This window comes from Mesoplodon bidens, assembly GCF_964165515.1.
Source record: "Mesoplodon bidens genome assembly, chromosome: 5".
Lineage (NCBI taxonomy): Eukaryota > Metazoa > Chordata > Mammalia > Artiodactyla > Ziphiidae > Mesoplodon > Mesoplodon bidens.
Window position 1 is genome coordinate 69,713,681 of NC_138161.1, and position 23,007 is coordinate 69,736,687.

Below are 23,007 nucleotides of genomic sequence, written 5' to 3' on the forward strand. Positions count from 1 at the left end.
TCCCTATCTTCAAGTAAAACGGGCACCAGATGTTTAGCTTGTGTTTATCCTTACCTGCTGGCCCCTCCCTCAGGGTACCAGGGACCCTATTTGAGAAGTAAGGGATTAAATTACTTTTTAAAATTAACTTGTGTTACAAGTATGCAGATTTGTTATCACAGAAAAAGAGTGAGCCCCAAAATAAGATGAATTGAACAGAGTAAATGGCAGTAAGTGAAAATGGACATGTTGACCAACTTTACCATTTGTAGGACAACATATTTTCAGTGATTAATATAAAGACTAGACATTATAGCAGAGATATTTGATATCAAGAAACCCCATCTTAGTAATTAAATGCTTGTAAAAATGTAAAGCAGCATATTTCTTAGGCATTAGCACGGTCTTTAAAATTGTTCACCAGCCAGATATAACCAAAGATATTGTGTAACGTTTTTCAGAAACCAGATTCCCTCTAACTTTATTTTTAATGAATGAGAGTGATGTTTGTTTTTATTATTTTAATATTTCTTTACTTCTTTTCTTTATTTTTAAACTATTGCTTATTTTTATAGTTATAAATTGATCCCTGGAGGTACCATACAAAGGCCATAGGTTTGGGCTTGCCCTCCGAGGTAGGTGAGGGCCACCTTAGGCCTGTGTGCTGACAGTACTGTACAAGGTCTTTACTTCCTTTGTTTGCTTTTGTGTGCTTGCTCTTGGTGTTCAGGACATCCTGGGCTTTGAAAATACAGACCTGGAAGCTAAGGATTTGGGCAGTGAAGATTCTATTCCAGAAGAAGATGATTTTGGTGATGTTCTGTGGGACATACATGATGAACAAGAGCAAATGGAAGCTTTTCAGCAGGCTTCAAATTCAGCCCATGAGTTGGGATTCGAGAAAGTAAGCATTTGGAGTATTGTTCCAACAAAGATCAGTTGCTGCTGAAAGGCTGTATCATAATTGTGGTTTCACCTAATTATAGTCAAGGTTAAGGATTGTGTTAGTATCTGCCCTCATGGCTTAATTATCCATGTTGAGACATGTGCTTAGGTTTGTATCATATGAAAGATGTGTGAGATTCAAATATACTTATGAATATCAACCATGTTTAGTTACAGATTAGGATTTATCAACTACATGTTTATTATGCTACCATCTGCAATTCACCAGACCAAGTTTAGGATAACTAGGAAACTTGATAAAAATAGTAAGGCTCTCTATTGTTCCAATTCTTGGAGGAATCAAAATATCAAACATTCAGAAAACAAAGCAGAGTAGTTAATTCAGTAGGCAGGTCAGTCCTTCAGCATGCTTAAATATCTAAGCAAATAAACAAAACTAGAAGTGCACAAAGAATCTGCATTCAAGTTCAAAAATACTTAATAATATTTAAAAATTAATATAAGAACTAATATCTTAAAGAATATTACAGTAGTTGTCACTAACAGCTGTATTTTTATAGGATTTTTAATGACTTTCATAATTTAGACTGTCAGTGTTTATGCCCTGGTTCCACCATTTCCTCACTATGGATTTTGATCAAGTTACTTAGCTCTAAACTTTGACTTTCTTGTCTGTAAAATGAGGATAACTAATAACACCTATCTCACACGGTTGTTTGGGGGACTAAATCAGGTCATGCACATAAAGCACTTGGCACGGTACCTGGCATATGGTAAATGTTAAATTGTTGTCATTTTATAAGACAGGCATTGCTATCACTATTTTATTATATAAATGAAGAACCTAAGGTCCAGATTATAGTTTGCCTAAGAGCATACAGGGTGTAGATTGCAGATGTGAGATTTTAACCTAGGTCTTCTGGCTCCAAATCCTATGCTTTCTTCTATGGCAAGGGGTCTTAATGTGGGAAACATGGGTCTATAAATGGGCTTTAGTTGGGACCATGAACTAAATTGTTAGGATTTACAAGGTCATAAATCAATTAAGCCCTTTTCTTCTTGAGAAGTATCATTTCTATGAGAAATATTTGAATTCCTGCAGAATATGATATGACAAACAGAAAAATTGATTGAAAAACTATACCAAGTCATTATTTATTGTAGTTGCTGGAAATTTCTTTTACCCTAAAGCTCGCATAAACTACTTATTTATTACACATTCTTTTGATTCCTCATCAGCTATCATTTAGACCACTAGTACACTTAATAAACATCCTAACCCCCAAGATGACTTTGGAAACTCCTTTATAACGACTGAGATATTTCCGTTTTCTGAGCATGTCCTTTTCAGCTCTGAATGAGGTTTTCCTATCTGGGGAAAGCCTAGGAAATAGGAGTTCTCGGACTTTGCATGGAACACATGCAATTTCAGAAAGATCTCAGGTGTCCTAGCTTGGTTCTCAGTAGCATGTTGGGAGACTCCAAGGCCCCAGACAAGACCCTCTCTTGTTTCTCTGGAAACTGAGATGGTCTCCAGGACAGGTGTTCTTCTGACCAGGAGATGTACGATGCCTGCTGGTGCCCTCAAGGCCACCTGTGGTACTTTCCATGGTTCAGGAACTTGGGGTAATGCAGTAGTCTCCCTGCAGCGTTCTGCAGGACATCTGAATGGAGCAAAGCCCCATGGGGATCTGAAAGGTTGCCCCTCATCCATTAATACTATGGTAGGAGAAATTGGGGCCCATTCTTAGTTTACTACTTTGGACATATTTGACCAGCCATAAAAATAAGCAATTATGAGGGTGCTATTGATTAAAAGTAGATTTCATTTTTTCATGTGGCTTTTCTCCACTGATTTCAGAGGATAATCAGAAATTGACTCTATTTATTATTCTAAGAGGCATGCTCTTCACAATTCAAATTCATTTTTATTTCTAGTATTACCAACGCCTTAATGATCTAGTGGCAGCACCAGCACCAATTCCACCCCTTCTTGTATCTGGAGGACCAGGCTCTGGAAAGTCCCTTCTTTTATCAAAGTGGTATGATTCAGTGCAATTAAATTGTTATCGTTGTCATCATTTGAATTACTGAATTTGTTCAACAATATGAATTATTGAATGTCTACCTTGCTTCAGGGCCTGTACTGAACATTAAAAAAGCAAAAGGAGTAATATAACAGACTCATGCCCTGAGATATATACAATTTGAAAGTTAGAGAGAAGATACAGAATGAGAAAGGAATAGGAAATGTGAGCATTTGTGATTGTTTACATAAATTATGTAGGTCAGAGCTAAGGGAGTGGTCACTGTGGCATGGAGTTAGGTGAATTATAGAGGCATGTACCTTTATTTTCAATTACTGGCTTCATCTTAAAAGTTTCATTGGGATTTTAAATATTTGAAACAAGACAAAGACTGACTAGAGTAGAATAAATCATAAAGAATATCAAAATAAAGGATAATCTTTACTATGAATGCAAACTAGTTCTTCAAATTATGGACTAAGGTTCATATAAGCTAATAAGCTCTTAGTTTTATTTTAGTTCAGCATATTATTGAAAAACAAGTGGTAAGACCATTTCCTTTCACTCATAGTTATTATCTACATTGAGGAGTTAGTGTATGTTGTTTCCTTTTTATTGCCCTTTTATTCAGAGTTATGTTTGGAAATACTATTTTTGTACTTAACAAAGAAACTTCCTTTTTCCTTTAATAACATACTTGTAATTAAAGGTTAATGCTCATTTTACTAATACTTTAACCTCAAATGTATAGTGTTTTGGTTTACGTTAGTAACACCAATTTGTAATTAAAATGAAGCTATAATTTTTAATGGTTTATTTAAAAGAATCTAAAAGTGGTGTAAAAATGGAAATTTCCCATATTAATTCAAAATTGACTGACCATGTAATTACTAACAGGTAGCATTTGATGCTTAATGCATTGTGAATTCTTTTTTTGTTGACTGTAAAGGAGCTTCATCAGTCTTATAAAAGGTCTTTTTCTTTCAGGATCCAGTTACAACAGAAGAATTCCCCTAACACACTAATTCTTTCTCATTTTGTGGGGAGGCCCATGTCAACCAGCTCAGAGTCTTCCTTGATTATTAAACGACTGACTCTAAAGGTAGAAAAATACACTGTCTTTTGGAGTTATCAGAATTTTTATTTAGATTCAGAAGTTGTCAGGCCTGAGTACCTGATGATAAACCAGTTTTCAGTATTACACATTTGTTTTGGTTTTGCATAAGGTTAAAAATTATACTCAATGCAGTTGGGTCCTTTTGGTGACAATTTTGGTTTAAAATTCAGACAGAAATATTTCTTACCAGTTGTGATACAGTGTAGCTACTTTAATTTGCGTGTGTTCTCACCTTGTAGTTGATGCAGCATTCTTGGTCAGTATCTGCTCTGACATTGGATCCTGCTAAGCTTCTGGAAGAATTTCCACATTGGCTGGAAAAACTCTCTGCCCGTCATCAAGGCAGCATCATCATCATTATTGATTCTATAGATCAAATTCAGGTATGTTTTCACTTTTTAACCTATTGATATACTCAGAAAGAGACAAAAATAGTAGTAGTGACTATAGCAAACATTTAAATCATATGTTTGTGAGAAGAAAATGTTGATGTTGTTTCTTTTATTTCTGCTTAATTTCTAGAGAGGGAGCATGTGGATAAATATATATATATATATATATATATATATATATATATATATATATATATATATGCCAGTAGATGCTAGTATCTTATTGGGAAGGACCAACTGTATTTTCACAACTAGCAAATATTGTTCATTTTGACATGGTTTTAGGGCCTTGACATTTCCTTACATGCCCAGAATTCAGATCAGTGATAGTAGTGTTTTGCCACTTGTTCTTCTAATATTCTGAGATAAATCATCCAAAAAATAAGATTTTATCCTTAATAATAATGAGAAATTTAATGAGAATTTCATTTTACTTGGGGAGCTGTTATTGGGTTGCTTTTGAAATATTTTGAATTAATAGATGGAATTTTGTTTTTATATTTTTAAGCAAGTTGAAAAGCACATGAAATGGCTGATAGATCCACTGCCAGTGAATGTAAGAGTAATTGTTTCTGTGAATGTGGAAACATGCCCTCCAGCATGGAGGTAAGTGCTAAATTTAATTCTTTCAGATTACATGAAACTTTTAAAGTATAAACAAAGAAAGGTTTTTGATATGTCATATTTTTCATATGATGTCAGTGAGGATGGGGAGAAGTGGACTAATTCAAGAAAAGGATGCAATCTATAGGATTTGGTGGGAGGTTAGATCAGAGATGTGAGAAAGAAAGCTAGGATAGCTCCCAGGTTTCTGGCCTGAGAAATTAAGTAAACTGTGGTTCCATGAACTGAGATGGGAAACACAAAGGATGGGCAGGTTTGTGGAGCAAAGGTCATGACTTTTGTCTTTGGACATGGTTTGTTTGAGTTGCCGATTGTAGCTCCAATTGGTGATGTCTAGTAGGCAGTTAAATTTATGGGTGAGGAAAATGGGGAAGGCTGGGCTAGGAAAAATAGACCAGAGACCTGTGGTCCTGAAATGCAAGCTCACCTTAACAGTCCTCAAAAAGGGATGCAGTGGTTGAGTTCTGTAAGGCAGTGTTTCTTGACCTATTTTTGCCTCCCCACCCTAGGAGCCCTTTAGTGATTTTCTTCCTAATCACCTGCCAAGAAGTGTTAATACCGTACATACATCATATATCGATTCATGAATATAAACAGATATGTGTGTATATTTGTGCTTTATGCATAAAGAGAGTAAGATTTCCCCTCCCCAACAAACAATTTTCAGCACCCCATTGAGAATGGATGTTGTAGGGTGTAAATTCTAATTGGATTACAAGTAACCTGTGGACGAAGACTGTCTGACACTATTCCTCACAGGCACTAATACCTGTGTTGTTTTACTGATGGTATAGAACATAGAACTGGAAATGTTATACACTTCGTGTATAAGCTGTTTATAACAGTGTTTGTTGTGATTAATTGCTAAAAAATGAAATACTATTAATATGATTAACAGATTAATTTTATTTTATGAAGGCAGTATAAAAATTTAATTCTTGTAATGGACTTTGACTTGTCTTGTGGGTAGATTACAGCTTTGTTGTATTATTAAAAGAGAATTTCATTTTTCTTTTCTTTAAATAAAAGGTTGTGGCCTACACTTCATCTTGACCCTTTAAATCCGAAAGATGCAAAATCTATTATAATCGCAGAATGCCACTCTGTAGACATTAAACTGAGTAAAGAGCAGGTAAGTATTTTTAATTTTGCTGCTTTCTATTACTCTCTATAGCTTTCCTTATAAAAACACCTTATATGAGACTTAAAATTCAATATAGTACTCTATATGGTTCTAAGGAAAATTGGAACTTAGTAATAATTACTTTCTTAAATGCATTTACTCTTAAACTAATAACAGATATAGAAGAAGCAATAAAAAAGACTTTGGTCTTAAGGTTTACTATATTATATTAAGCAGTATTTTAAAAGCAAAAAAGCATTTGCATGTTGACAGCATCTGTGGTCCAGTACCACACGGCAGTGATGCCGCTGATGAGGTGGCAGGAACCGTGTTATTTCTGCAGGGATATTTGTTGATGGCTTGGTTGTAAAGACCACTTAATTCCAGGGTGGTTTTGTGTTTCTGTTTTGTTTTTTGGTAAACTGGTGCAGGAGAAGAAGCTAGAACGACACTGTCGTTCTGCTACAACCTGCAATGCCCTTTATGTCACTCTTTTCGGCAAAATGATTGCATGGTAAGTGGTGGTTATTTTATGTCATCTTCAGCATGTTTGTGTTTGCTGCAGAACGCTTCTTCACTGTGTGAATCTGAAAACTGATCATTATGACAATCTTGGGCCACTAAGATTCTGTTTATTCTAACAGTGATACTAACTACCGTGAGAATGTGACCTATGACTGAAGATTGCTGCTAGTCCTTGAATATCAGAACTTGTTGGGTATATCTGTCTGGTTTTCATCACAATAACCTTCTCCTGACTGGAGGTTGCAAAAGAAGGCCATCTTTGACCTCAATTTGGGGCCCACCCAGGAGTGCTCATTGTTGCCTCCTTGAGGCCTCTAGCTTTGAGAAAGTGAGGAGACAACTAAGGCATAAAAATGTTATTTCAGGTGTCTTTCACTATCAGTAGGTAGGTATGTAGGTAGGAAGTTTTAATTGTCTCTGTTCCCACGTCCTGATAAACCTTTCATCTTACAATTGGTCTTCTATTTTAGAAATCCATTCATAATTTGCCTTTAGATAAGCAGTAGAGAGTTTTACTACTTTTACTTCTTCAGTACAGCCTCACCTGCTTTGTCTGTTCGCAACCAGAGGTAAACAAGATCAACACTTGTTTTGGTATTTATCACAGTAGGTTGTAATCCTAGCACAACTCATATTCTAGACACTAAATTAAGTACTCTTGTCTCCTAATTCCACATTCTCACCTGAAGCACCAAATTTGAAACAAAAAAAATCTTCTGAAACTTTGAATTGTCCATGATATTTGATATTTTCGCTGTTCCCAGAGTTGTGGCGGTACATCTGTGAACATCAGTGGCTTGCATAAGTACAGTTCAAGAGTCATGCATTTCATAATAGTTATTGAAATTATCTCTTTTAAGAGGGACTATGGAACCATTTTTTTTTGTTTTTTCCCTATTCTTTGCATATCTATGTATTTAAAAAAGAAGCTACCGGTAAATATTGTGTAATATTTTAAAACAAACCCCATTTACTGGTTTTCTTTAGCCTGATGTGTTCCAAATTCTGGTTCTATTTTTTAAAATTTAATTTGCATGGCTAACTAATAATACTTATTTATAATTATTTTCCTGCTTCCTGTATGTAGGCGGCATGCCTCTAGGTGATAAGAACCATGTCTTACTCATTTTTATGTTTCATAATGTATAGTAGTTACTTGACACATAGTTAAGTCCCAACATATATTTATTGAATTGAATTAAATGGTAATACACTAAAATAACTGTGATGACTCTAGCAGCCCCATAAAACTAATGTTTTCCTGTGTCATGTTTTATTTAATTCCTGTTGTTATCAGTTAAACAGTACAAAACATAGAGGTAAAATAGAGCACTGTTTTTATTTACCCCAAATTTTTCACAGATGTTGGCAGACTATAAGAAATTAAATCTGTTCTCAATTCCAACAGTGCTGGGAGAGCAAGCAATTTAGATAAAATCCTTCTTCAGTGTTTCCAGTGTCAAGATACTGTTTCATTATATAGACTTGTTCTTCGATCTATCCAGGAGTCCATGACAAATGATATGGATAAAGAACTAATGAAACAGGTAAAATGTAATAAACTTATAAAGGGAAGATTATTTTGCCTTGTTTGTATTTGTGTGTGAATTGAAGTAAACAATAAATCCTTGTAATGCTAAATATGTTTTGAGAATATACTATACCCACTACCATAGTGTGCTGTGGCCAGAAGTGATATCTCAGGGAATTTGCATTTTCCTGATTATCATGGAGATTTTTCATCTTTTCATGCTTCTTGGTTATTCTTGTTTCCTCTTAGGTGAATTGCTTGTTCAGTTCCTTTACCCATTTTTCAATGGAGTTGACTTTTTCTTGTTGATCTGTTAGGAGTTTTTAAATGTTCTACATATTGAATACAAATCCTTTGTTATAGAGTTTGCAAATCAGTGTCTTTTTCCTGTTCTTGTCTTTTAACTTTATGGTGTCATTATACAAAGTTTTATTTTAATGAAGTCAGATTTATCAACAGTTTCTTTCATGGCTTATGCCTGTTGTATCTTATTTTTTTTAATCCTTTGCTATCATAGAAGTATTCTTATATTTTTTTCCCTTCAAAATATTTTATAATTTTGTTCTTCATGTGTGAGTCCTTAACTCATATGGTATATTTTTATTTATTGTGTGAGGAAGGAATCTACTTCTTTTTTTTTTTTTTTTTTGGCTACGCGACTTGCGGGATCTTAATTCCCCGACCAGGGATTGAACCTGGGCCATGGCAGGGAATTCCCAGGAACCTACTTCTCAATCTTTTAAAATACAGCTAGTTAATTGTTCATTTTACTTAATACATCTTTTCTACTGATTTGGAATGCCATCTGTCAAGTATCAAGCTCACATATAAACAAGAGTCTTTTTCTAGGCTGTTCTGTTCCAATTTACTATTCCTTGTCAATACCACTGTCTTAACTATTAGAACTTTAAAGTAAGCTTTGATATTTGGTTAGGCAAACCCCCTCTTAATATTTTCCACAGTTGTCTTGGCTCATTTCCCACATGTATTTTTAGAATTGGCTCAGCAAGTGCTATGCAAACTCAATATGCAATTTTAATTGTAGTTGCATTGGATTTAGAGGCTAAGTTGGGGGAAATTATCATATAAGTCTTCTCCTTCATGGAAAGCTAAATAGCTCTCCATTTATTTAGTCATCTTCTTGAATGATGATTATCAATAACATTTTATCTTCTTCCCCATAAAAATCTTAAACATCTTTTGTTAAAATTTGTTTCTAAGGACTCTATAGTTAAAATAACATTTTAAAATTGTTTGTTTCTGATTATTCAATTTAATTTTTGGAAATTTACTAGCAACCTTGCGGAACTCTTATAGTTTTAACCTGGATCCATTTTTATGTCAATTTCTCAGGTTGGGGGTTCCCCTGGGTTTGACTTTTCATTCTGCCTCTAAGCCCACAGTCTTCTGTCTGTTGGCTGTTTCCCTCAGGCACTCCGTCACTAAGGGGACAGCCTTTGAAAGGTCCCTGTGTTGGCAAGCATTCTATCATAGTTCCAACTCCTTGCTTCACAGAGCTTAAAGGCTCCCCTTCCATCCCGACTGTGGGTGTGAAAACCCAAGCTAAGTTACGGGAGTGCTGCTTATCCTCTCTCCCCACTTCACCCAGGGACAGCAGCTCCAGCACTTAGCCCTCTAACTTTCAGTTTCCTATTTATTTGGGATACTTGGGGGATTTCCCTTTTTTTTCTGCAGGTTCAGTTGTGCTTTTGGAAATGTTTTGTTACATGTTATCTGACATTAACAGGCATTTGTAGTGGGAGGACTGTTTTCTTCCACCATCTTCCCAGAATCAGGACTCTGTCATTAGTTTTAATAATACATTTCCTGCAGTTTTAATTTTCACTAAACTTTTTCTGTATGTGTGTTATCTTTGGTGTGCTAGACTTTATATGTACACTATCTTATTAGTGCCTTCCGGAAAGTGTGTTTTATTTTAAGAAATCTGTTTCTTGGTTTATTAAATCACTCGAATGATAAATTCAAATAAGTTAATAAGTTTAAAAGAATTGTGGAAATTTTAATGGCTGTTAGTTACTAATAGAAGTGCTTTATAATCATTGTTAATTCTTTTTTCTCCCTAGATTCTCTGCCTTGTAAATGTTAGTCACAATGGTGTGAGTGAATCAGAATTGATGGAACTCTATCCTGAGCTATCCTGGGCTGTCTTGACCTCCCTTATTCACAGTTTACACAAAATGTGTTTGTTGACTTATGGTTGTGGTTTGCTCAAGTTTCAACATCTACAGGTAAATGTTATCTTAATAAGGTTTTTTCACTTATTGAAATGTCCACATATCATCGCATATGTATTATGCTATATCATACCACATCATTTGAAATATTTCAATTATAAGACAAAATTGAAATCTCAAATTTGGCATTACAAAAATTTTTTCCAGTGATTTTAGGTTAGATACAAAATTTGACTAATATTATTCTTATGAAGTAAGTACCTTTGTGAAATGGCTATTACTTTAAAAGGTAGTTTTTTCAATTTTATATTTCATTGAATTGCTGGTATATTATATATGTTTTAAGAACTTGGCTCTGTAAGTCACTCTGCCTCAGTTCACAGCCCAGCTCTTCACAGCTTAATGTAACCTTGGGCAAGTTCTCTGAGCCTTGGGCAGATGTTTGCAGCTTACCTCAGGGGTTGTAAAGATAATTAATTGAGGTGGTGAATAATTAATTGATCCTGGTGAGGTCCTAGACATGATGTCTAGCACATAGTAAAAAATGACTAATATAACTTTTTTTTTCCCATATACTAGTTTGCATCTGCTAATACCAAACTCCCGATCCTTCCCTCCCCCACCCCCCTTCCCCTTGGAAACCACAAATCTGTTTTCTGTGTCTGTGAGTCTGTTTCTGTTTCACAGATATGTTCATTTTTGTCATATTTTAGATTCCACATACAGTATTTGTCTTTCTCTCTCTGACTTACTTCACTTAGTATGATAATCACTAGGTCCATCCATGCTGCAAATGGCATTATTTCATTCTTTTTCATGAATGTCCATCTGTCAATGGACATTTAGATTTTTTCCATGTCTTGGCTATTGTAAATAGTGCTATTGTGAACATAGGGGTGCATATATCTTTTTGAATTATAGTTTTGTCTAGAAATATTCCTAGGAGTGAGATTGCTGGATCATATGATAATTCTATTTTTAGTTTTTTAAGGAATCTCCATACTGTTTTCTATAGTAGCTGCACCAACTTACATTCTCACCAACAGTGTAGGAGGGTTCCCTTTTCTCCACACCCTCTCCAGCATTTGTTATTTGTAGACTTCTTAATGATGGCCATCTGACTCGTGTGAGGTGGTACCTCATTGTAGTTTGATTTGCATTTCTCTCATAATTAACAATGATGAGATAATTTCATGTGCCTATTGGCTATCTGTATGTCTTCTTTGGAGAAATGTCTATTTAGGTCTTCCACCCATTTTTTGATTCTGTTTTTTTGTTATTGAGTTGTATGAGCTGTTTGTATATTTTGGAAATTAAGCCCTTGTTGGTCACATCATTGGCAAATATTTTCTCCCAGTCTATAGGTTGTCTTTTTGGTTTTTTTATGGTTTTCTTTGCTGTACAGAAGCTTGTAAGTTTGATTAGGTCTTGTTTGTTTATTTTTGCTTTTATTTCTATTGCCTTGGGAGACTGACCTAAGAAAACATTGGTACGATTTATGTCAGAGAATGTCTTGCCTATGTTCTCTTCCAGGAGTTTTATGGTCTCATGTCTTTTATATTTAAATCTTTAAGCCATTTTGAGTTTATTTTTGTGTATGGTGTGAGGGTGTGTTCTAACTTCACTGACTTACATTGTGGCTGTCCAACTTCTACAACACCACTTGCTGAAGAGACTGTCTTTTCCCCATTGTATGTTCTTGCCTCCTTTGTTGAAGATTAATTGACAGTGGGTGTCTGGGTTTATTTCTGGGCTCTCTATTCTGTTCCAATGATTCATATGTCTGTTTTTGTGCCAATACCATGCTTTTGATTGCTATAGCTTTGTAGTATTGTCTGATGTCTGGGAGGGTTTGTTCTTTTTCCTAAGGATTGCTTTGGCAATTCTGGGTCTTTTATGGTTCCATATACATTTTAGGATTACTTGTTCTAGTTCTTTGAAAAATGTCATGGGTAATTTGATTAGGATCACGTTAAATCTGTAGATTGCTTTTGGTAGTATGGCCATTTTAACAATATTAATTCTTCCAATCCAAGAGCATGGGATATCTTTCCATTTCTTTGAATCATCTTCAGTTTCCTTTATTAATGTTTTGTAGTTCTCAGCATAAAAGTCTTTCACCTCTTGGGTCAGGTTTATTCCTCCATATTTTATTTTTTTGGATGTGATTTTAAAAGGGATTGTTTTGGGTTTTTTTTTTACATTCCCTTTCTGATGTTTCATTATTAGTGTAAAGAAATGCAATGGATTTCTGTATGTTAATCTTGTATCCTGCTACCTTACTGAATTTGTTCATCAGTTCTAGTAGTTTTTGTGTGGAGTCTTTAAGGTTTTCTATATGTAGTATCATGTCATCTGCATATAATGACAATTTCAACTCTACCCTACCAATTTAAATACCTTTTACTTTTTTTCTTGTCTGACTTCTGTGGCTAGGACTTCCAATAGTATGTTGAAGAGAAGTGGTGAGAGTGGTCATCCTTGTCTTTCAGATTTTAGCGGGAAAGCTTTTATCTTTTCACCATTGAGTATTATATTGGCTGTTGGTTTGTCATAAATAGCTTTTATTATGTTGAAATATGTTCCCTCTATACCCACTTTGGTAAGAGTTTTTATCATGATTGGATATTGAATTTTCTCAAATGCTTTTTCTGCATCTATTGAGATGATCATGTGATGTTTGTCTTTTCTTTTGTTGATGTGGTGTATCATATTGATTGATTTGCGTATGTTGAACCATCCTTGTGACCCTGGGATGAATCCAACTTGATTGTGGTATATGATCTTTTTTATGTGTTGTTGGATTCAGTTTGTTAATATTTTGTTGAGAATTTTTGCATCTATATTCATCAAAGATATTGACCTGTAATTTTCTTTTTTAGTAGTGTCTTTGTCTGGTTTTCATATCAGGGTGATGGTGGCTTCACAGAGTGTCTTTGGGAGTGTTCCTTCCTCTTCAGTCTTTTAGAAGAGTTTGAGAAGGATAGGTATAAGTTCTTCCTTGTACATTCAGTAGAATTCCCCTGTGAAGCCATCTGACCCTGGACTTTTGTTTGTAGGGAGTTTTTAAATTACAGATTCTATTTCACTTCTAATTATCAGTCTGTTCAAGTTACCTATTTCTTCTTGATTCAGTTTTAATGGGCTGTATGTTTCTAGAAAGTTGTCCATTTCTTCTAGGTTGTTGAATTTGTTGGCATGAATTGTTCATAGTATTCTCTTATGGCCTTGCAACAAAAAATATTAAACCCACACAGCCTACCCAGGGATGCTGCCATGTAAAAATAGCCCTCCAAGACCACAGTAGATAATTGTTGCTCCTAAACTCATAGAGCAAGAGAAATATAAGTAAAATGAATCACAGGAACCACTCCTAATTAAAAGATCAAGAGAATTCCTCTGAAAGAACAAACAATGAAACAGACCTCTTCAGTCTAATAGACACTGAGTTCAAAAAGGAGATAATGAAAATACTGAAGGAATTAAGAAGGACTATTGATAGAAATACAGACTACTGTAAAAAGGAACTAGAAACTATAGGGAAGAGCCAAGAAAAATTAGAAAATTCACTTGCTGAAATGAAAACTGAGCTAAAGACAATGAATAGCAGAATGAATAATGCAGAAGAATGAATAAGTGATCTGGAAGATAGAATAATGGAAATCACCCTATCAGAACAGCAGACAGAAAGCCAAATAAAAAAAAAATGAAAGCAATATAAGAGACATATGGGATAATATAAAGTGTGCCAATCTATGCATAATAGGGATCCCAGAAGTAGAAGAAAGAGAAAAGGGGATTGAAGAAATTATGGCTGAAAACTTCCCAAACCTAAAGAAGGAAAGAGATATCCAGGTTCAGGAAGCACAGAGGGTCCCAAACAAGATAAACCCACACAGACCTACACCAAGACATATTATAATAAAAATGGCAAAAGTTAAACATAAAGAGAGGATTCTAAAGGCAGCAAGAGAAAAACAAAGAGTTGATTACAAGGGAACCCCCATAAGGCTATCAGCTGATTTCTCTACAGGAGTGTTGCAAGCCAGAAGGGAGTGACAAGATATATTCAAAGTTCTGAAAGGGAAAAACCTGCAACCTAGGAAATTCCACCCACCAAGATAATCATTTACAATAGAAGGAGAGATAAAGAATTTTTCAGACAAGCAAAAACTAAACCTATACTAAAGGAAATATTGAAAGATCTTATCTAAATAGAAAAGAAGTAAGAATCTAGGGAAGAGAAAACCACAATTGGAAAGTAAATCACTTAAATAAGCCAGTACACAGATTAAAAAAAACAATTTCTGTGAGAGTGATGATTCACAGAATCACACATGAACCACAACGAACAGCAAAAGGACAAACATGAAGATGTAAAAGAGGACATCAGAATCATAAAATGTGGGAGAAGAGCATAAGAAAATGTAGATTTTTTTCTAGAATGTGTTTGAGCCTATGTAACTACCAGTCTAAGGCAAGTAGATATAGGAAGGGGTTAACGTACTTGAAAAACAGGGTAACCATAAATCAAAAACATACAACAGATTCACAAAAACCAAAAAGAAGAGAACGTAAGCATAATACAAAAGAAAACCATCAAACCATGAAAGGAAAAACAAAAAGAAAAAGAAAGAGACAAAGAAGAAATATAAAATCAATGGGAAAACAAGGTTTAAAATGGCAATAAATACATACCTATCAATAATTACCTCAGCTGTCAATGGACTAGATGCTCCAGTCAAAAGACACAGTGGCAGATTGGAGAAAAAAACAAGAGCTGACAATATGCTGCCTACATGAGACCCATTTTAGGGCAAAGGACACACATAGATTGAAAGTGAGGGGATGGAAAAAGATATTTCATGCAAATGGAAATAACAAGAAAGTGGGGTTGCAATACTCATATCAGACAAAATAGACTTTAAAACAAAGGCTATAAAGAAAGATAAAGAAGGACACTATATAATGATATAAGGATCAATACAAGGAGAGGATATTACACTCATCAACATATATGCACCCAATATAGGAGCACCCAAATACATAAAATAAATACTAACAGACATAACAGGAGAAATTGATGAGAATACAATAATGGTAGGAGATTTTAACACCCTACTCACATCAATGGACAGATCTTTGAGACAGAAAATCAATAAGGCAACAGAGATCCTAAATGATTCAATAGAACAGTTAGACTTAATTGATATTTTCAAGACATTACATCCCAAATAAAGCAGAATACACATTCTTTTCAAGTGCACATGGAACATTCTCTAGGATTGACCACATACTAGGGCACAAAACAAGTCTCAACAAATTTAAAAGTATAGAAATTATTTCAAGCATCTTTTCTGACCACAATGTCATGATACTAGAAATCAGCCACAGAAAAAGAAATGAGAAAAAAAAAAAACAATTACATGGAGACTAAGCAACATACTACTGAAAAACCAGTGGGTCAATGATGAAATCAATGAAGAAATTTAAAAATACCTTGAGGCAAATGACAATGAAAACACAACCATACCAAATCTATGGGATGCAGCAAAAGCAGTTCTTAGAGGGAAGTTCATAGAGATAAGAAAAATCTCAAATAAACAACCTAACCCACCACCTAAAAGAATTAGAAATAGAACAACAAAACCTAAAGTCAGCAGAAGGAAGGAGATAATAAAGATCAGAGAGGAAATAAATAAAATAGAGATTTAAAAAACAATAGAAAAAATCAATAATACCAAGAACTGGTTCTTTGAAAAGGTAAACAAAATTGACAAACCTCGGGACTTCCCTGGTGGCACAGTGGTTAAGAATCCACCTGCCAATGCAGGGGACACAGGTTCAAGCCCTGGTCCAGGGAGATCCCACGTGCCGCAGAGCAACTAAGCCCCTGTGCCACAGTGACTGAGCCTGCACTCTAGAGCCCGTGAGCCACAACTACTGAGCCCACATGCCACAACTACTGAAGCCTATGTACCTAGAACCCGTGCTCCACAACAAGAGAAGCCACCGCAGTGAGAAGCCCACACACCGCCATGAAGAGTAGCCCCCACTCACCACAACTAGAGAAAGCCCGCGTGCAGCAATGAACACCCATGCAGCCAAAAATATAAGTAAGTAAGTAAGTAAATTTAAAACATTGGCAAACCTCTGGCCAGAGTCACCAAGAAGAAAAGAGAGAAGACCCAAATATACAAAATAAGAAATGAAAGAGGAGAAATCACAACAAATACCACAGAAATACCAATATAATTCTTATCATCTGCAATGCCATGGTTGATTTATACATGTAAACAAATATAAATGAAGTCTTTCATTTGAGTATGCTGTGTTATATATGCAGGTGTGGAATGTTTGTAATTTCACAGGCTTATCTTTCTCCTTCATTGTATATCACTTAAATATAATTTGCTCTTTTTAGTACTTTTGCAAAACACATTTCAGATTTTTAATGTATTCACCAGAAGTTTGAATTGAATTATATTTTGAGTTCTTACAGGAGTTCTCATGTCAGTTTATCACATAAATATATACCAAATTTTAAAGTATTCTAATGCTCTTTCTATTATACAACTATAAAATTGAAATAATTGTAAATTTCTTTTTACAAATTCATTGTTAGATTGTACAGTGACTTACAGAAAATAGACTAATGTTTTTTCTTTTTCTCCATAGGCTTGGGAAACAGTGAGACTAGAGTACATGGAAGGTCCCACCATTATTTCTTCATATAGGCAAAAGCTAACCAACCATTTCACCATGCAGCTAAGGTATTGTAAATGTCCATGTTGTTTTTCTGTAGCTTCTGCAACACGCTCTACCTCTGTGTCCTTATTTCTCTTTCTTGCGTAACTTAATGTATAAAAATTTCCTTATTATTTTAAAAGGTTAAGTCCTCTCCTATTCTGTTACTGCCAAAAGAACAAAAGATGTTTATGTAAGTCAGTCTTTTAATATTATGCTGAAGATTTAAACTTAAGTGATATCAATGAAGGATCATTTTATTATAGTTAAATAGTTTAAGTAGTTTAAAAATATGTGTGTGTCTGTTTATATCTGTGTGTGTATATTTGGGTCTATTGATTTTTTTTTAATAGTTCAATTTTAGGAAAATAAACTTTAGTTTGGTCAGTGGTCCTGAATATCACTTTATTTTCATAGTTAGATTGGTGAAGTTTCTGATTTTGACCTAGTTTTCTCAGCATTAGTTTATACTCAGAGTCAGGGATATATCTCAAATGTCTCTCTCCTCCTTTAGCATTTGTCTGTAGCCTTTTGAAGTGATCTCATTGTAGCAATGTATTATTGAATGTTGTCCCGTCTCTTCTAATAGTCAGGACCGAGTGACTTGGAGGAGTGCAGATGAACTGCCTTGGCTATTCCAGCAGCAGGGAAGTAAACAGAAGCTGCACGATTGCCTTCTTAACCTCTTTGTGTCTCAAAACCTGTATAAAAGGTAAGAAACTTATTTGTAGGACACCTTTTCCCAGGAAAAACAGATTTAAACAGTTCTTCAGTGTAACAAAGAAAAATGGCATTCTTCATTTAAAAATTAGTCCAGTTTCAGTGGTAACTGAAGTATAAAACAGTGTGGGAGAAATTTTAATACAGTTTGCAAATTGCCAAAACATCTACTTTTTCCAAGATGTAAACAAGAAAGATAGAGTATTGCAGTTTTTCATAAAATCAGACCTGGAATACTCTTGAGATAGCTTTGTATCTTAATCTTTCACTGAAGCAGGTTTAAATCCAGACCACCCAGAGAGGCAGTTAATGATGTCTGCCTCTCAGGGTATTCAAATATTTCAAAGTATAGCCTTCAAAACAGACTCTGGGCTCTACAGAGAATCTGACTGGTGTCAGAATTTAAAGAAAGGATTACCCTTTTTCATAAATGTCTTTGTTTTAAAAGTTTTTATTTTGTCTTTTTGGCTGTGCCCTATGGCATGTGGGATCTTGTTTCCCCAACTAGGGATTGAACCCTTGCCCCCTGCGGTGGAAGCACTGAGTCTTAACCACTGGACCACCAGGGAAGTCCTTCATAAATGTCTTATTGTCTTTCCTGGTGTGTTTGAATTTGCCTCCGGCAGAACCACATTTTTATGAGACCAACTTCTGACCTCTAAGCCCTACGAGGGGGTTTTTCTGTCTCACCTGGAAATTTACTCATGTCTCATAATTTAGAGGCATAATTTGTTTTGCTTCTTAGAGAACTCTCTCAAATTTCTTTGTTGCACCTTATAGATTATTTCTGATCTCCATCCCAGTTTTTCATGATTTCATTTGAAATCATCCTTTTAGTTTACCAGCTCTCCCATCCTACTTAATACCATCAATAGATGAATAAGCTTACTTTTATCATTCAATTCCTTGATGAAAATACAAAGCAGATATTCTGACAGTTTGCCTGTGTTTCATTAATTTCTTCTGTTCTGATTTCTTCATTTAAAATAATTTTTGGGTGAACTCAGCAGTTGACTGCATATCATGAAATGTCTAAACAGGATTATGATAGGTTTCCATTGGTGAGTAACCATAATGATATTAATGGTAGCAGCCAACACTATGGAGTACTTGCTACAGGCCATAATCTCCTTACAGTAACACCTGAGGCAGGTGGTGTCGGTGTGCCCCTTCTGCACATGAGGATGATGAGGTGTAAGAGAGCACACAGCTAGGCTGCTGTGGACTCAGATGGCAGTCCCAGTCTACACCCTTACTTCACTACACTGGGCTAGCCTACTAATAAACTATCAATAGCTTGATATGAATTGTGGCATCTTCACTCAATAGTGGGGTTTAAAGTTTCTTTTTCATTAAATTACTGTTGTTTGTTGCAACAGAGGACACTTTGCTGAGTTGCTGAGTTACTGGCAGTTTGTTGGCAAAGACAAAAGCGCGATGGCAGCAGAATACTTTGATTCATTGAAGCAGTATGAGAAAAACTGTGAAGGCGAGGAGAGCATGATTTGCTTAGCTGACCTTTATGAAACCCTGGGGCGATTTCTCAAGGATCTAGGCCTTCTCAGTCAGGTAACTTCAGCAGGGAGTTAGAGACTGTGTGGGTTTTCATGTTTACTCTTTTCTCCTTCCTAGCAGTTAATGCAGCTTTTATTTGTTATGCTAATCAGATCTTACAGCATTTCACCCACTTTAATTGGCCTTTAACCTTTTTCTTCCCCCAGGCTGTGGTGCCTTTGCAGAGGTCTCTAGAAATTCGAGAAACAGCTTTAGATCCAGATCACCCACAAGTAGCTCAGTCCCTCCACCAACTAGCGAGTGTGTATGTGCAGTGGAAGAAGTTTGGCAATGCTGAACAACTATATAAACAGGCATTGGAAATCTCAGAAAATGCCTATGGTGCGGACCATCCACATATTGCTCGCGAACTTGAAGCACTTGCAACTTTGTACCAGAAACAAAATAAGTAAGATTTCAATTGGTAATTCTCTGGTTTTATGACAGGGAGTTACAGTTCTTAATGTATTTATGTGGGAGGCTTTGTTTCGTGGCTGTGTATTTTTCCGTATCCCATATTTTCCTTATCCTATATTCTTTTGAATCCACCATGTTCAAATATTATTCTTGGTCTGGGGGGTGAACAAAAAATTAGAACTACAAGATTCATCTCTATTTCAAGATGTGCAAAGGATAGAGCATGGACTTTGGATTCATATAGTTAGGTTTGAAACTGGGCTTCTTCGCTAACTCTAATATTGAGTGTACTACTAATACAGGGGGCAGCAAACTGTTGCCCACATGCCAAGTCCAGAAGGTCCCCTGTTTGGGACGTAGAGTTGTAGTGTAACACAGCCACATTTTTTTCATTTACATATTGTCTGTGGTTGTTTCCATGCTTCAACAGCAGTTTTGTAGTTGCAACAGAGACCATGGGACCCACAAAGCCTAAAATGTTTACTATCTAGCCCTTTACAGAAGAAGTTTGCTGATCCCTAGTATAATAAGCCCTCCGAATGATATCTCTTCCTCTATCTGAAATCATTTGTTTTGCTCAATCAGAAGTGATACATATTGGAATTTTTTCTTTTAACCAGAAGTATTGTTTCACACAGATTTTGTGTGATTTTCACATTTCTATTTGACAAAAAATTAACCTGTGTGGAAGCTGATATAGCAAACTAAAGTTTTGGATTTTCATTTAGTTAGATCACCCTTTAGAGATTCAAAATGAGTTTAATCAGTTAAAAACAGTATAAATGTCAGCTACTTGGGGGACTAGATTTGTTTTGTTAGATTTTGTTTTATGAAAGTTTTTGTTAAAGATTTTAAATTCCATATGACTATCACTTCTAGAAATAATGCTGTATTTAATTAGCCAAAAAAACTTTACACTGGTGGTTTCATTTCACTGAAGTATGACACTTTGGACATATGTTTCTTTCATTTGACTTTTTTTTTTTTTTAAGATATGAACAAGCTGAACATTTTAGAAAAAAATCTTTTAAAATTCGTCAGAAAGCTACAAGGAGAAAAGGCAACTTGGTAATGCAGATTTCTTTTGTGTTGTGTTTTGAACAAAAAGGAAAAGAACATCTCTGAATATCATAATGTAGATGCATAAACATCACATATTTAAGAACTTTAGATTTTAAAGTGACTTCTACGGAAGTACTGATTAACATTTTCTTATTTATAATACATGTTTAAATATTAGTATCACTGAGAAGTACAAATTAGTAGACTTTTAAAAAGTGGAACTATGTATTGTGATAATCGTTTTACACTACATACGTATCATCATGTTTTACACTTTAAACTTACACAATGTTATATGTCAATTATATCTCAATAAATCTGGGGAATTTTTTTTTAAAGTAGAACTATTCAGTTAATTTAAAGTTAATTAATATTTTAGAAGATGGACTTAAAAGCTGTTTCAATTCTTTAAAGGGTTGGAAAACAGAATAAAAGAAATTTAGTAAACATTTTATGTTAGATTCAAATGCCAAGAAATTATTGCCCTTGAGTGCAAAAAATTTTTCATTTTTCTAAGCTGCTAATAAAATCTAAATATAGCATATTTGTTTGTTTTAACTTAAAATGCTATGTGCAATTTTTTAAATTGAAATATATTTGACATCTAACATTGTGTAAATTTAAGATGTAAACATGCATATCTGATGAATTTATATATTGTAATATGATTATTACCATAGCATTAGCTAACACCTCTATCACATCACATAATTATCATTTCTTTTTTGTGGTGGGAATAATTAAGATCTAGTCTCTTAGCAAGTCTGATGATTTTAATACAGTATTTTTGCTTATATTCGCTATGCTGTACATTTGAGCTCCAGGACTTATTTGTCTTCTAGTTGCAAGTGCTATGTGCAATTTTAAGTACCTGATATTTAAATGTTTAGTAATAGGGTTAATAAATATATACATGTTAATTCTGTTTCCTAATCTTCTTGAGGCACTTTCGGATTCAGTTCATTTTGCTAAAATAATCTCATAATTATTTTCACAAAATAGTTTTTTAATGAATTTAAGAATGTGATGCTACATGGAAGTATATATATTTTCATAAATCATTAGATTAATTCAGTATGATACTTAAAGTAATTGTAATCTACTTTAAAGGGAAAAAAAGGAGAAAGGATTTTTTCAGAACCTTAGTATATTGCTTCAGAATCAAAGATAGCACTTACTTGGTGATTGTTGTGAATTTCTTGTGTTTGCTGCAGTATGGATTTGCCCTTTTACGTAGACGGGCCCTACAGTTAGAAGAGCTCACGTTAGGTAAGGATACACCTGACAATGCTCGGACCCTCAATGAACTGGGTGTGCTCTACTATCTTCAGAACAACCTGGAGTGAGTACCATGGTGTTAATAATGAAAACAGGTATCAATTTTGTCTCTTAGATACAAAGCTGTTTTACATTTCTATCAAGCTAAGCTAGAAAAAAATTGATAGAAACCATGCCAAATTTCATGTATGATATGTTATAAACATGGCCACACTTAACAAGGACCATGACATTTTCTCTACTGTTTCCTTTCACATTGTTTCTTTAGTAACTAAAAAGTTATTCTCTAGCTTTCCTAGTATGTTTTATATGTTTATGAAAAGTGAGTTTGTGTAGATATTGTACATAAGATCTCACATAAGAACAGATTTGGGACTAAAGAATGTAGATGGCTGCTAGTTTTATTCTTCGGTTTATTTGAGCATAAAGACTCACAAAGGCATTAATATTTATGACAAAGAGGTGTTTTTGGACTTCTTTTTATGTCAGAAAAATATAACAAATTTGACACTTTGGATACCAGAAACACACAACAAATACTTAGCCCACTTCACAAAGGGTTCTTTTATTAAAAATTAATTAGTACTACAAAGGGAGAAAGAAAGAATACCAAAATGTTTTGAGTTTGGCCTAGTAATTTTTAAAGATATAAAAGATTTGTTTTGGAAACTATTTATGGGTTTGTCTTTTAGAAGTGAAGTGGAGAATTGAGACAATTGTCCAGATACTTTAGGCTTTCACACTATCAGGAAAGCATTTTTAGTTTTTGGAAAAGGGAAGGAAGAGATGAGGGGGTGAGAAAGAGGGGGA

At 34.7% G+C, this 23,007-nt stretch overlaps 1 protein-coding gene across 5 annotated transcripts in view; it reads left to right on the forward strand.

Annotated features, from left to right (window-relative positions):
- The window catches only part of NPHP3 (nephrocystin 3), a 45,399-nt gene that overhangs the window by 14,668 nt on the left and 7,724 nt on the right, over window positions 1–23,007 (forward strand). For 4 of the 5 annotated variants that reach the window (XM_081235636.1, XM_081235635.1, XM_081235637.1 and 1 more), the window contains 15 exons: window positions 710–883; window positions 2,824–2,927; window positions 3,900–4,014; window positions 4,269–4,412; window positions 4,930–5,027; window positions 6,075–6,177; window positions 6,600–6,682; window positions 8,102–8,240; window positions 10,309–10,473; window positions 17,098–17,192; window positions 17,756–17,878; window positions 19,266–19,455; window positions 19,608–19,849; window positions 20,850–20,925; window positions 22,134–22,261. In XM_081235636.1, the coding sequence (XP_081091762.1) occupies window positions 710–883; window positions 2,824–2,927; window positions 3,900–4,014; window positions 4,269–4,412; window positions 4,930–5,027; window positions 6,075–6,177; window positions 6,600–6,682; window positions 8,102–8,240; window positions 10,309–10,473; window positions 17,098–17,192; window positions 17,756–17,878; window positions 19,266–19,455; window positions 19,608–19,849; window positions 20,850–20,925; window positions 22,134–22,261 (1,979 nt within the window). Of the gene's footprint in view, window positions 1–709; window positions 884–2,823; window positions 2,928–3,899; window positions 4,015–4,268; window positions 4,413–4,929; window positions 5,028–6,074; window positions 6,178–6,599; window positions 6,683–8,101; window positions 8,241–10,308; window positions 10,474–17,097; window positions 17,193–17,755; window positions 17,879–19,265; window positions 19,456–19,607; window positions 19,850–20,849; window positions 20,926–22,133; window positions 22,262–23,007 lie in introns of those variants that run through there. The other variant, XM_081235639.1, reaches the window with a different exon arrangement.